This window comes from Hemitrygon akajei, chromosome 13, assembly GCF_048418815.1.
Source record: "Hemitrygon akajei chromosome 13, sHemAka1.3, whole genome shotgun sequence".
Lineage (NCBI taxonomy): Eukaryota > Metazoa > Chordata > Chondrichthyes > Myliobatiformes > Dasyatidae > Hemitrygon > Hemitrygon akajei.
This window is the reverse complement of record NC_133136.1, coordinates 104,365,517-104,378,074: the sequence shown is the minus strand read 5'-3', so window position 1 is coordinate 104,378,074 and position 12,558 is coordinate 104,365,517. Positions and strand designations below refer to the sequence as shown.

Below are 12,558 nucleotides of genomic sequence, written 5' to 3'. Positions count from 1 at the left end.
TCTTTCCCTCAGGTTCAAACGTCTAACACAAGGGAGCATGATTTAAGCTGAGTGAAGTTTAAAGATGTGCAGAGCATGTTTTTAATTTTACACAGGGGTGAGTGCATGGAATGCATAATCGGGTGGTGGTGATAGGATACAGGGACATGAATATGCAGAGAATGAAGGGATATTGATCACATGCAGGCGTAAGATGAGGTGTCACGAGCATTATTCATTTCTTTGCTGTACTGTTCTATGCTCATAGAAGAAAATTTCAGAATGACAAAATATGGTGCCACTGGAGGGCGATAGTTATCTATATATACACCCATGCAATTTTACACACAATAGTTGAAGTCCCCTCCCAGACAGTGGTATTACACACAATACTCCAGCAGATTCCATGTTTTTGCTCACCCATATATCAGCCTTTGTTGTGATTGCATTCCCACCATAAAGATTAATCATTTCAGGAGCTCTATAAGATAACGTTGTATATCTAAAAAAAATAAATTACAAATATTTACTTTTGTGAAATCCTGTTCCTTTGCACTTCCAATATAGCAGTTCACACTTGCATTCATTGGCACACTGAACAAATGGCATCAGCAAAAACCAAACTATATGTAGTTTAATTAAAATAAACCGCAAAACTAGTAAATTTTTCACAAAATAAGTATGAGAAATTAAGGATTATGAATCATGGATTATTGCTTTTAAAACAAAATGTTACTTTTAAATCCTATACTTAATAAAACTTACTAGAAACTAACAAGACAGTTCAAAAATTGAATACAGTCGGCCTTCCTTATCCACGAGTTCCGCATCCACAAATTCAACCAACCGCGGATCGTGAAAACCCGTAAGTGCTCTTCCAGCACTTGTTGTTCGAGCATGTACAGACTTTTCTTTCTTGTCACTATTCCCTCAACAATGCAGTATAACAACTATTTTACATAGCATTTACATTGTATTAAGTATTATAAGTAATCTAGAGATGATTTAAAGTATACGGGAGGATGTGCGTAGGTTATCATGGATCAGGATCGAAAAAATTGGAAGTTCTCTTACTAAGGAAGTCGGAATAGGTACATCCAGTATTATTTAGTGTCAATTAGTCAAACATTTGTAGTATATAGTATATATTTTACATTTCTATGCATATAAACCATTTAAGAATGTGTGTTTCAGTGCTGGCTTGGGAACAGAAGTTCCCGAGTTCGATCAAGTGTCAGACCGCTATTGAGTGCACTCTCCATCCGGCACTGCACGGGTTGATGTGGAGGATCAAAAACCCAAAACCCAATAATTAAACCAATGCGTTACTTAGTAATAATTGTAGCTTTCATCCGGGCAGGGCCTTTCTCACTTTATCCTTTAAAATTGTTCTGATCGTTGACCGACGTAGCTTTTACAATGACCAATGGCGTTTCACTTCTTTCCAATCGGTTTATTATTTCCACTTTATTTTCAATCTTGATCATGATTATTTTTGTGAACAGAAACACTGTGGATTCAGAGCTCCACCACCGGGTCCTAATGTTCACCGCATTGAGATAGGCTGAATAAAGGACTTGAGCATCCACTTTTTTTGGTATCTGCGAGGGGTCCCGGAACCAATCCCTTGCGGATAAGGACGGCCAACTGTACATCATTTTTAAATCTTGCTAAATCTATTCAAAAGTGGCACCTGTTTCACAAAGTTTTATTTTTCCTATACCCAAATATGTTATGCTGCAGATTATCATAGCTTAAAAACTAGAATGTGAAATAGAGAACTCATTTTTCCTAATCTATCAAGAAAAAGTCAAACTGAATGGTCTTCTGCTCTCTCCATCCAATCAACTGATGACTTGATGACCAGTTTCCAGTCTCCTGCAAACTATTTTTCAGACTTTGATATATTCTGACCAACATAATTCAGGTATCGAAGGAAATAAAATGCATACATTTTCAACCCATGCAAGGTATTTCCAGCAGTGTTAATGCACCAAACATAATGTTTCTATGTGCAGCAATAATGCATTTGCATATGACACCAATCATCATGCTGTAAACAAGACCAAGTATGTATAGCTGTATGCTTTGGAAACTACTGTAATTAATTTCTACCCATGCCTTCAACTATCATTAATTTCGGACAGCAAAATCGCACATCTGCACAGGTCAGACTTCAACATTAATAAAGTTAATTCCTGACACACAATCAAGCCAAAATACAATGTCAAGAGCCATCATATCCAAAACTATAAATTTGTTAATAGCATAACGGTAATTGTTATGGAAAGGGTCTAAGCTTTGGAAAATATGTAAAGGTTTATGCACAAAAGAAAAAAATATTAAAAATAAGAAACATAGAAGCCAGTTAACAAGAGGAAAAAAGCCAAATTGTGCTAGATCCTGCCCACTTATTCAGACTCACCATCTCTCCTCATACTAGATGTGAATACACACATAACCTTGCTTGGCCCTCCATTCCTGGAAATATCTGACATGATGCAGTGGGGTCTCAGAGGCAAGCCCACAACATCCAAAGACTTACAGAAGCAATATCTGGAAGTAAAGTTTGGTTGCAAAGCTGTCAGGGAATTTAATAGCTATTAATTATCTCTGACCAGATATTTAAAAACTATTAGAACTGCCACGCATTACAATCAGATTATTAGAAAAATTCACTTAGAAATTGTAAGTATTAAATAAAATTCATTACTTTTAATCATTTACCTTATTGCCATCTGATCAATTCTGACACAGGTAATTCTGATGCTGGCATATGTGGCCACACCTGTCATTCAACAAATCTGAGGCTAATAGCTGACTGGCACAAATCCAGAAGATTTTAAGTGTGACAGCAACATGAAATGCCACGGCAGCCTTCAGACTGGTCTAAAATCCAGAAGTTTTAAAGGACTTAATGAAACAGAACTTACTTTTTGATTTCATCCTCTACGGAACTGACACCATGTACTTGAGGATTGAGGATTTTATGAGTTGCACTTCCAAAATCACACAGGACATAATTTCCATCATTATTTAGCAAAATATTTTCAACCTGCAAAAAAAAGTGCAAGTTACTAAACTAAAACTATCAGTAAGCAGAATACAGAAAGACAGTAAGTCAAATCATTCTTTATAGGTTGGCCTTTTTCATTATAAATTTTCCCCAAATTAACAGGCTTTGTACGAGTCACTTAGACAATTATGAGAATTGTATTTGTTGTCAAGCATGTTACACAATGAGACTAACTTCATGCTTAACCACATTACACACTGATCAAAAGCAAAAAGTATACAAAAATAATAAATTATAAACACAAGGACAGATAAGCACTATATGGCTTACTTCTATTAAAAAATGCTCAGTTATCACCACTTCCTTCATTTCATATTTACAATGCTTCCAGATACAAAAGACTGCCAAGCTACACAATACAAGTGGAAGGGTAAATAATACTATTATGACACTGCAACAAGATATAATAGATTGAGAGAGTGGGTGAAAACTGGGCAACTAGCATTGTGTGTGAAAAAGCTAGGTTGTGCGCTTTTGTAAGAGGAATTAAAAGATAGATTATCGAACTTTTTTTAAAAATTGCAAATAAGCACCAGGAGATCCAAGCTCTCATCCATGAGTAAGAAAAAGTAGCAGGCAAGTGCAGGAAGTAAGAAGGCAAATACTGTGTTAGATTTTATTGCTAAGGCATTAGTGTTCACAAAAAGGGAAGTTTTGTTACAATTATACAGGGCATTGACGTGCAAACTGAAGTGTTGGCTCTCTTAAACAAGAATGGTAATGATAGCTTTGGAGGACATTTTAAGAGATTTACTAGACAAATTTCTAGAATGAGAGAACTGTACTGATCAAGAAGCTCCTACATTTAAATAATTCAGGATAATAAAAGGTGGTGACAAATCAGCATATAGGATTGAAAATCTAGCTGAGTGGTGTCATAATAACAACCTCGCACTCAATCTCAGCAAGACTAAACAGGTGATTATTGATTTCAAAAGGAGGAAACCAGAGGGCCATAGGCCAGTCCTCATTGGAGGATCACAGATGGAGAGGGTCGGCAACTTTAAATTCCCCAGCGTAATTTTGGAAGACCTATCCTGCGCCCAGCACAGTGACACTATGAAGAAAGCAAGTCAGTGCCTTTAATTCCTTAGGAGTTTGCAAAGATTCAGCATGACATTTAAAACTTTGTCAAGCTTCTATAGATGTATGGTGAAGAACATCACAGCCTGGTATGAGAACACCAATGTCCTTGAACAGAACATCCTACAAGTAGCAGATGTGGCCCAGTTCATCACGGGTAAAGCCTTCCCCAGCACTAAACACATCTATGTGGACCATTACTGCAGGGAGGAAGCATACATCATCAGGGACCCCTAACACCCAGATCTTGCTTTCTTGACAGCAACAGTGAGGTGGTAGTACAGGAGCCTGAGGGCTCACATCAGTAGGCTGAGTAGTTAATACCCCTCAGCCATCAGGCTCTTGAACTAGTGGGGCTAACTTGACTCAACTACACTTGCCCCATTACTGAAGTGTTCAAACAACCTATGGACACATTTCAAAAACTCTCCATGTCATGTACTCAGTATCGATTACTTATTATTTGTTTTAGTATTTGCACAGTTTGTCGTCGTTTACACACTGTTTGAACCACAAGGTGCGGTTTCTCACTAATTCGATTATGGTTATTATTCTACGGATTTATTGAAAATGCCCACAAGACAGTGAATCTCACAGATGTATATGGTGACATACAGTATATGTAATTTGATAATATATTTATTTCAAACTTTGAACCTAGGAATTATAGACCAGTAGTGTTATGTCAATGGTGAGCAAACTATTGGAGAGAATTCTTAGAAACAGTATTAAGGAACATTTAGAGAGGCATAGTCTGATTAGAGATAGTCAACATAGCTTTGTGATGGTCAAGTCATGTGTCATGAGACTGTTTGAATTCTTTAAGTAACAAAAGATCAGTGAAGGCAATACAGTGGATGCAGAGCATACAGATTTTTGCCAAGATTTCCCATCGTAGCCTCATTTAGAAAGTATGGGTTCCAAGGATAGTTGGCTGATTGGATTCAAAACTGGCTTGCCTACAGAAGGCAGAGGATGGTAGTAAGATGGAGCATATTCAGTCTGGAGGTTGGTGAATACTGGTAATCCACAGGGATCTGTTCAGGAACCATGCTTTTAAGTGATATTTTAAAAAATTTGGATGAGGAAGGGTGGGTTAATAAGTTTGTAGATGAAATGGAGGTTGGTGGTATAGTGGATTCTGTAGAAAGGGGTTGTAGATTACAACAGGACACTGATAGGATGCAGAGCTAGGCTGAGAAGTGGGTGATTGAATTCAGTATGGAAAGCTGCAGAATCCTGGAAGGTCAAACTTGAAGGCTGAATTCAGGGTTCATGGCAGGATTCCTAACAGTGCGGAGGACAAAAAGGATCTTGGGATTCATGTCAATAGATCCATCAAAGTTGCAGCACTAAGTGATAAGAATGGTTAAAAAGACATATGGTATGTTGATCTTCATTTAGTTAGTGGAAGGAGTTCAAGAGCCACAAGGTAATGCTGCGGCTTTATTAAACTGGTTAGACCACATTTGGAGTGTTGAGTTCAATTCCGGTTGCCTCATTATAGGAAGGACATCATTAGACAGTATGCAGAGGAGAATTACAAGGATGCTGCCTGGACTAGAGGGCATATATTATGAGAATAAGTTGAGTAAGCTAGGGCTTTTCTCTTTGGAGAGAAGGGTGAGAGGTGACTTGACAGATGTGTACAAGATGTTAAGAGACATAGAAAGAGTGGACAACTTGAAACATTTCCCAGGGCAGAACGGTGGAGCAGATTTGAGGAGCTGACTAGTCTACCCACTCTTATTTTCTTGTATTCAACACAAACACTAAGACTGGCTTGCTTGATAAGCAAAGCCCATTAAGGAAATCAAACCAAATCAATTTCTATATTATTGCAATTAAGAAAGTTCTGCATGCCCAAGGATTTGAATAGAATATCAATAAAGTAAACATGGCTATATTTCAGATGATTTAACAATTTGATTTGTGGTCATTTCTTTTCACACTCTTACTCCCTTACACATTTTGGTCTATTTCTTCTGCTTGAATATCATCCATCATTAATATACTCCTCTCATATCAGATATGTTTATAAACAATTTTACTCTTCCTCAGCCTCCAATGACTCAAATAATTCAACAGAAAAAGCAGTTAACATAGAAAGACTCAAAAGTGGCATGCTGCAGTTGGCAGTATGTGCTAAGTAAAGAAAATGCAACCTTGGTTTATAAAGCTGGCAGTATTTAAAAAGTTACTTTGGCTTCCATGCCATTGCAGGAATTCTTGTGTGCAATGGAAACTAGATAAGGCGCAATAAAGTGATTAAAGGTATTAATGTTTCTGTTTCACAATTTGGAAATACAAGAGTAAATCAAATACTGTACCAGCTGGACTCAAAAAGGGCATATATTTAGTTTTACAAAGCTTATAGTGCAATCAGATAAGCTAGAAGCAGCACAGCAAGTGAACATTACACATTTACAAATCAAATTGTAATAGGTGTGCAGAAGCTAATCTTAAATACGATAGATCTTAAAGCAGTTAAGGCAGCAACAACTAGCACACTAATTCCAGAGAGTAGCTACATAAAGAATAGGTTCCTTCAGCAGACCAGAAGGCAAGTCTTTGTGGGAAGTCCGGGGACATGTGCTGTCCTCAATACATAATTTACATTCATATTCATCCAGGGAAGAAATTGACCATGGAGGGGTACAGGAGATATACAGTTGTTAGAAAATGCTTGTGCAAAAGTTTTGCAGTTACTTGGTATTGTGCAATAAATACTCAAAATGTGGTCTGATCTTCATCCAATTCACAATAATAGACAAACACAATATGCCTGTACTAACACACAAACAATTGAACTTCTCATCAATAATGAGTACACCACTTAAACAATCACTGTCTACGTTTAAAAAATGTGAACCTCTAGGGTAAGGACTTCAACAAAAGCTACTTGGAGTCAAGTGTTCCAATCAATGAGATGAGATTGGAGGTGTGGGTTCTGGAGAAAGACACACAAAGTCAGGTTACTGACAGAGTCTGCTCTTCTCAAGAAAGATCTGTTTAACTGGAGTAAGGGGAAATATGAAGCTATCAGTCAGGAACTAGGAAGCATAATTGCGAACAGATGTTCTCAGGAAAATGTCTGGCAGAAAAGTGGCAAACGTTCAGGGGATATTTGCATAGTGTTCTACATAGGTACATTCCAATGAGACAAGGAAAAGGAAAGGATGATAAGGTACAGGAACTCTGGTGTACAAAGGCGTTTGAAAATCTAGTCAAGTAGTAAAGAGTTAATATGGATAGGCATAATATGATTAGGAATAGTCAGCACAGCTTAGTCAAAGGCAGGTCATGCCTTACAAGCATGATTGAATTTTTTTTTGAGGATGTGACTAAACAGATTGATGAAGATAGAGCAGTAGATGCAGTGTATATGGATTTTAGCAAGGCATTTGATAAGGTACCCCATGCAAGGCTTATTGAGAACGTAAGAAGGCATGGGATCCAAGGGGACATTGCTTTGTGGATCCAGAACTGGCTTGCCCACAGAAGGCAAAGAGGAGTTGTAGATGGGTCATATTCTGCATGGAGGTCGGTCAACAGTGGAGTGCCTCAGTGATCTGTTCTGGGACCCTTTCTCTTCGTGATTTTTATAATTGACCTGGATGAAGAAGTGGAGGGATGGGTTAGTAAATTTGCTGATGACACAAAGGTTGGGGATGTTGTGGATAGTGTGGAGGGCTGTCAGAGGTTACAGAGGTTTCAGGTTGCAACAGGATGCAAAACTGGGCTGAGAAGTGGCAGAAGGAGTTCAACCCAGATAAGTGTGAGGTGGCTCATTTTGGTAGGTCAAATATGATGGCAGAATATAGTATTAATGGTAAGACTCTTGGCAGTGTGGAAGATCAGAGGGATCTTGGGGTCCGAGTCCATAGGACACTCAAAGCTGCTGCACAGGTTGACTGTGTGGTTAAGAAGGCATACAGTGCATTGGCCTTCATCAACCGAGGGATTGAGTTTGAATCAAGGTAATGTTGCAGCTATATCAGACCCTGGTCAGACCCCACTTGGAGTAATGTGCTCAGTTCTGGTCACCTCACTACAGGAGGATGTGGAAAGTATAGAAAGGGTGCAGAGGAGATTTACAAGGATGTTGCCTGGATTGGGGAGCATGCCTTATGAGAATAGGTTGAGTGAACTCGGCCTTTTCTCCTTGGAGTGGCTGAGGATAAGAGGTGACCTGATAGAGGTGTGTAAGATGATCAGAGGCATTGATCATATGGATAGTCAGTTGCTTTTTCCCTGGGCTGAAATGGTTAATACAAGACGGCACAATTTTTAAGGTGCTTGGAAGTAGGTACAGAGGAGAGGTCATGGGTAAGTTGTTGTGGTGGTGTGTTACTTTTTATATACATACAGAGTGTAGTGAGTGCATGGAATGGACTGCTAGCGACGGTGGTGGAAGCGGATACGATAGGGTCTTATAAAAGATTCCTCGACAGGTACATGGAGCTCAGAAAAACAGAGGGCTATTGGTAACCCTAGGTAATTTTGATAATAAGTACGTTCGGCACAGCATTGTGGGCCAAAGGACCTGTACTGTGTTGTAGGTTTTCTATGTTCTGTTAGCACCATGCCTCGATCAAAACAATCTTGAGGGCCTGAGATGAACTGTAGAGATGCATGAAGCCGGAAAAGGCTACAAAAACATTTCTAAAGACCCGAGTCCTCATCCGTCCAGAGTGAGAAAAACTGTCTACAAATGGAGGAAACTCAGTACTGTTGCTACTCTCCCTAGGAGTGGCCATCCTGCAAAGATCACACCAAGAGCACAATGTGCAATGCCGAAGGAGGTGAAAAAGAACACAAGGGCAACAGCAAAAGACCTGCAGAAATCTCTAGAACTTGCTGAAGTCTCTGTTCACGTGTCCAATATAAGAAAAGCACTGAACTAGAATAGTGTTCATGGAAGCACACCACAGAGGAAAGCACTGCTCCACATCTCAAGTTTGCAAAAAAAAACAATTTGATGTTCCACAATACTTCTGGGATAATGTTCTGTGGACAGATGAAGCTTAGTAGAAGTTGGATGATGCAACAAGACAACAATCTTAAAAACTGGAGTAAATCAACAGAATGGTTTAAAAAGAAGAAAAATTGTGTTTTGGAATGGCCAAGTCAGAGTCCAGATCTTAGCCCAATTAAGATACTGTGGCATGACCTGAAGAGGGCGGTTTATACAAGGTATCCCAGAAATACTGATAAACTGAAACAGTTTTTTTTAAAATGGAAGAATGGTCTAAAATTCCTCCTCACCATTGTGCATGTCTCATCAGCAGCTACAGGAAACATTTGGTGGAGGTTACTGTTCTACCAGTTATTAAATACAAAGGTTCACATATTTTTCCAGCCTGGACTGTGAATGATTAATCAATGTGTTCAATAAAGACATTAAAAATACAATTATGTTTGTTATTAGGTTAGGCAGATTGTGTTGGCCTATTACCGTGACTTAGATGAAGATCAGACCACATTTTAAAAGTAATTAATGCAGAAAAACAGGTAATTGTGAAGGGTTCACAAACTTTCTTGCAACTTTACATTAGGAAAGAGAATATCTTAGAGATATTATTATACATTAAGTTAAGCTAATGCCCACAGCCTGATGAAATCTGTCCACTGTGTTATAGGAAGTGAGGGAGCAGACCACTAGAGCCTTGTCAGAGAAAGTTTAAGATTTAAGATGCAAAATTGCTTATTGTCATACTTCAGTACGAGAGTAAAGGATTGTTGCTCCAGATCCAATGCAGCATAAAAAAAACACAAAAAGCATAAAGAACACAATAAAAAAACAAAAAACACAGTAAATACAAATATAAAAGCAATCCTATAAAACACAAGTAACAAGTTCAAAGAAAAATTTGTTAACAAAGTACATATGCAACATCACCATATGCAACCGCTAAGATTCTCCCCTGTGGGTATACTCAACAAATCAATAGAATGATAACTATAACAGAACCATAACAGTCACTTATCAGGCAGGAGTTGATATGTTTCATCACCAATCTCTCAAAACACTTCACCATTATGGATATAAGTGCTACTAGGCAATAGTCATCGAGACAGGTCACCACGTTCTCGGTAAAACTAAAACCTGCTAGAAACAGGTGGGTATATCACACTGCTAAAGCAAAAGTTTAAAGATCTCGGCATACACCACAGCCAGTTGATCAGCATGTCTTTAGTACATGGCCTGGTACCCCATCTGGGTCAGATGCTTTTCATGGGTTCACCCTCCTGAAGGCAGCTCACGTCTGCTTTGGAGACTGGAATCATATGATTAGGAGAGGAGACGTTCACAATGGTTCCTCCATGTTTTGGTAGTTAAAGTGACCACAGAAGGCATTAAACTAATCTGGAAGCAAAGCCTGCTATCTCCCATGTCAACACACACAAAATGCTGGTGGAACACAGCAGGCCAGGCAGCATCTATAGGGAGAAGCACTGTCGATGTTTCGGGCCCAGACCCTTCGTCCTGCTGTGTTCCCCCAGCATTTTGTGTGTGTTGTTTGAATTTCCAGCATCTGCAGATTTCCTCGTGTATCTCCCATGTCACTTGATTTAACTTTTTAGGAGGTGATAGTTTTCAAGCCCTGCCACAACTCTTGAGCACCCGTCGCTCATTCAAGTTTGGTCTGGAATTTCCACTTCACTTGTGAGATGGCTTTCCAGAGATCGTATCTGGACCTCTTGTACCTTTCCTAGTCACCAGATTTGAATGCTGAGACAGGTCAGAGGCAATGTACAAGTAACATACATACAGTCAGAGTCATAAAGAAGTACAGCAGAGAAAAAGGTCATTCTCATCTATGCTGAAACCATTTAAACTGCCTACTCCCATTGATCTCCACCAGGACCATATCCCTCCATTCCGTTCTATCCATGTACCTAACCAAACTTCTTAAATATTGGAATCGAGCTTGTATGCAACAATTTCCATACTCTCACAACCCTCTGCGTGAAGTTTCCCCTTAAGCTCCCTTTAAACTTCTCACCTTTAACCCATAACTTCTGGTTGTAGTCCCACCCAACCCCAAGTATCTATACCCCTCAACTTTGTATACGTCCATCAAATCTCCTGTCAATTTTCCACACTCCTGAGCTATTGAATCTTTCCTTACATCTTGGGTCCTCCAGACCCAGTAACATCATTGTAAATTTTCTCTGTACTTTTTCCAGGTGACCAAAACTGCACACAATACTCCAAACTAGGCATCACCAACATCTTATACAATTTCAACATAACATCGTCTATACTCAATGCTTTGAGTTATGAAGACCCTATCCACCTGTGACACCATGTTCAACAAATTATAGACCTGTATTCCCAGATCCCTGTTCTGCAACACTCCTCAGTGCCCTCCTGTTCACTGTGTTAAGACCTACTCTGAATGGCACTACAGTGTAAAACCTCGCACTTGCCTGCATTAAATTCTATCTGCCGCTTTCCCAGCTGATGCAAATCCCTCTACAAGCCATGATAGCCTTCCTCACTGTCCACTACACCCCCAATCTTAGTGTCGTCTGCAAAACTGCTGATCCAGTTAACCACATTATCATCCTGATCATTGATATAGATGACAAACAACAAAGATCCAGCACCGATCCCTGCAAACACCACTAGTGACAGACCTCCAGTCAGAGAGGCAACCCTCTACTACACTCTCTGGCTTCTCCCACAAAGCCAAAGCTCGCTGGCTGAACCTTCTTGACCAGCCTCCCATGCAGGACCTTGTCAAAGGCCTTACCAAAGTCCATGCAGGCAACATTCACTGCCTTGCCTTCATTCACTTTCCTGGCAATTTCCTCAAAAAACTCTATAAGATTGGTTAGACATGACCTATCACACACGACTATCCCTTAACCAGTCCATGTCTATCCAAATACCCATGTATCTAGTCCCTTAGAATACCTTCCAATAACTTTCCCCACAATCAGTTTCAGACTCACCAGTCTATAATTTCCTGGTTTATGTTTAGAGCTTTTTTAAACAGCAGAACAACATTGGCTATCCTCCAATCCTCTGCTACCTCTACTGTTGCTAAGCATGATTTAAATATTTCTGCTAGAGCCCTGGCAATTTCTGCACTTGACTCCTGTAGGGTTCGAGGTAACACCTTGTCAGGCCTTGGGAATTTATCCACCTTGATTTGCCCCAGGGTAGCAAACACCTCCTCATCTGTAATCTGTACAGGGTCTATGAAGTTGATGCCACATTGTCTCACATCTATTGACTCTGGATCTGTCTCCTGACTAAATACACATGCAAAGAATACATTTCAGATCTCCCCTGTCTGTTTTGGCTCCACACATGGATTACCAATCTGATCTTCCACAGGGCCAATTTTGTCCCTTGCAATTATTTAATTTATCCTATCTGTAGAATCCCATAGGATTCTCTTTCA

At 39.4% G+C, this 12,558-nt stretch overlaps 1 protein-coding gene across 2 annotated transcripts in view; it reads right to left on the bottom strand.

Moving 5' to 3' along the window:
- bmp2k (BMP2 inducible kinase) overlaps positions 1 to 12,558 on the bottom strand; it is a 96,415-nt gene that overhangs the window by 39,432 nt on the left and 44,425 nt on the right. For both annotated transcript variants that reach the window (XM_073065206.1, XM_073065207.1), the window contains exons 5-6: positions 2,913 to 3,034; positions 400 to 481 (exon numbers count right to left, since the gene is read on the bottom strand). In XM_073065206.1, the coding sequence (XP_072921307.1) occupies positions 400 to 481; positions 2,913 to 3,034 (204 nt within the window). The remainder of the gene's footprint in view (positions 1 to 399; positions 482 to 2,912; positions 3,035 to 12,558) is intronic.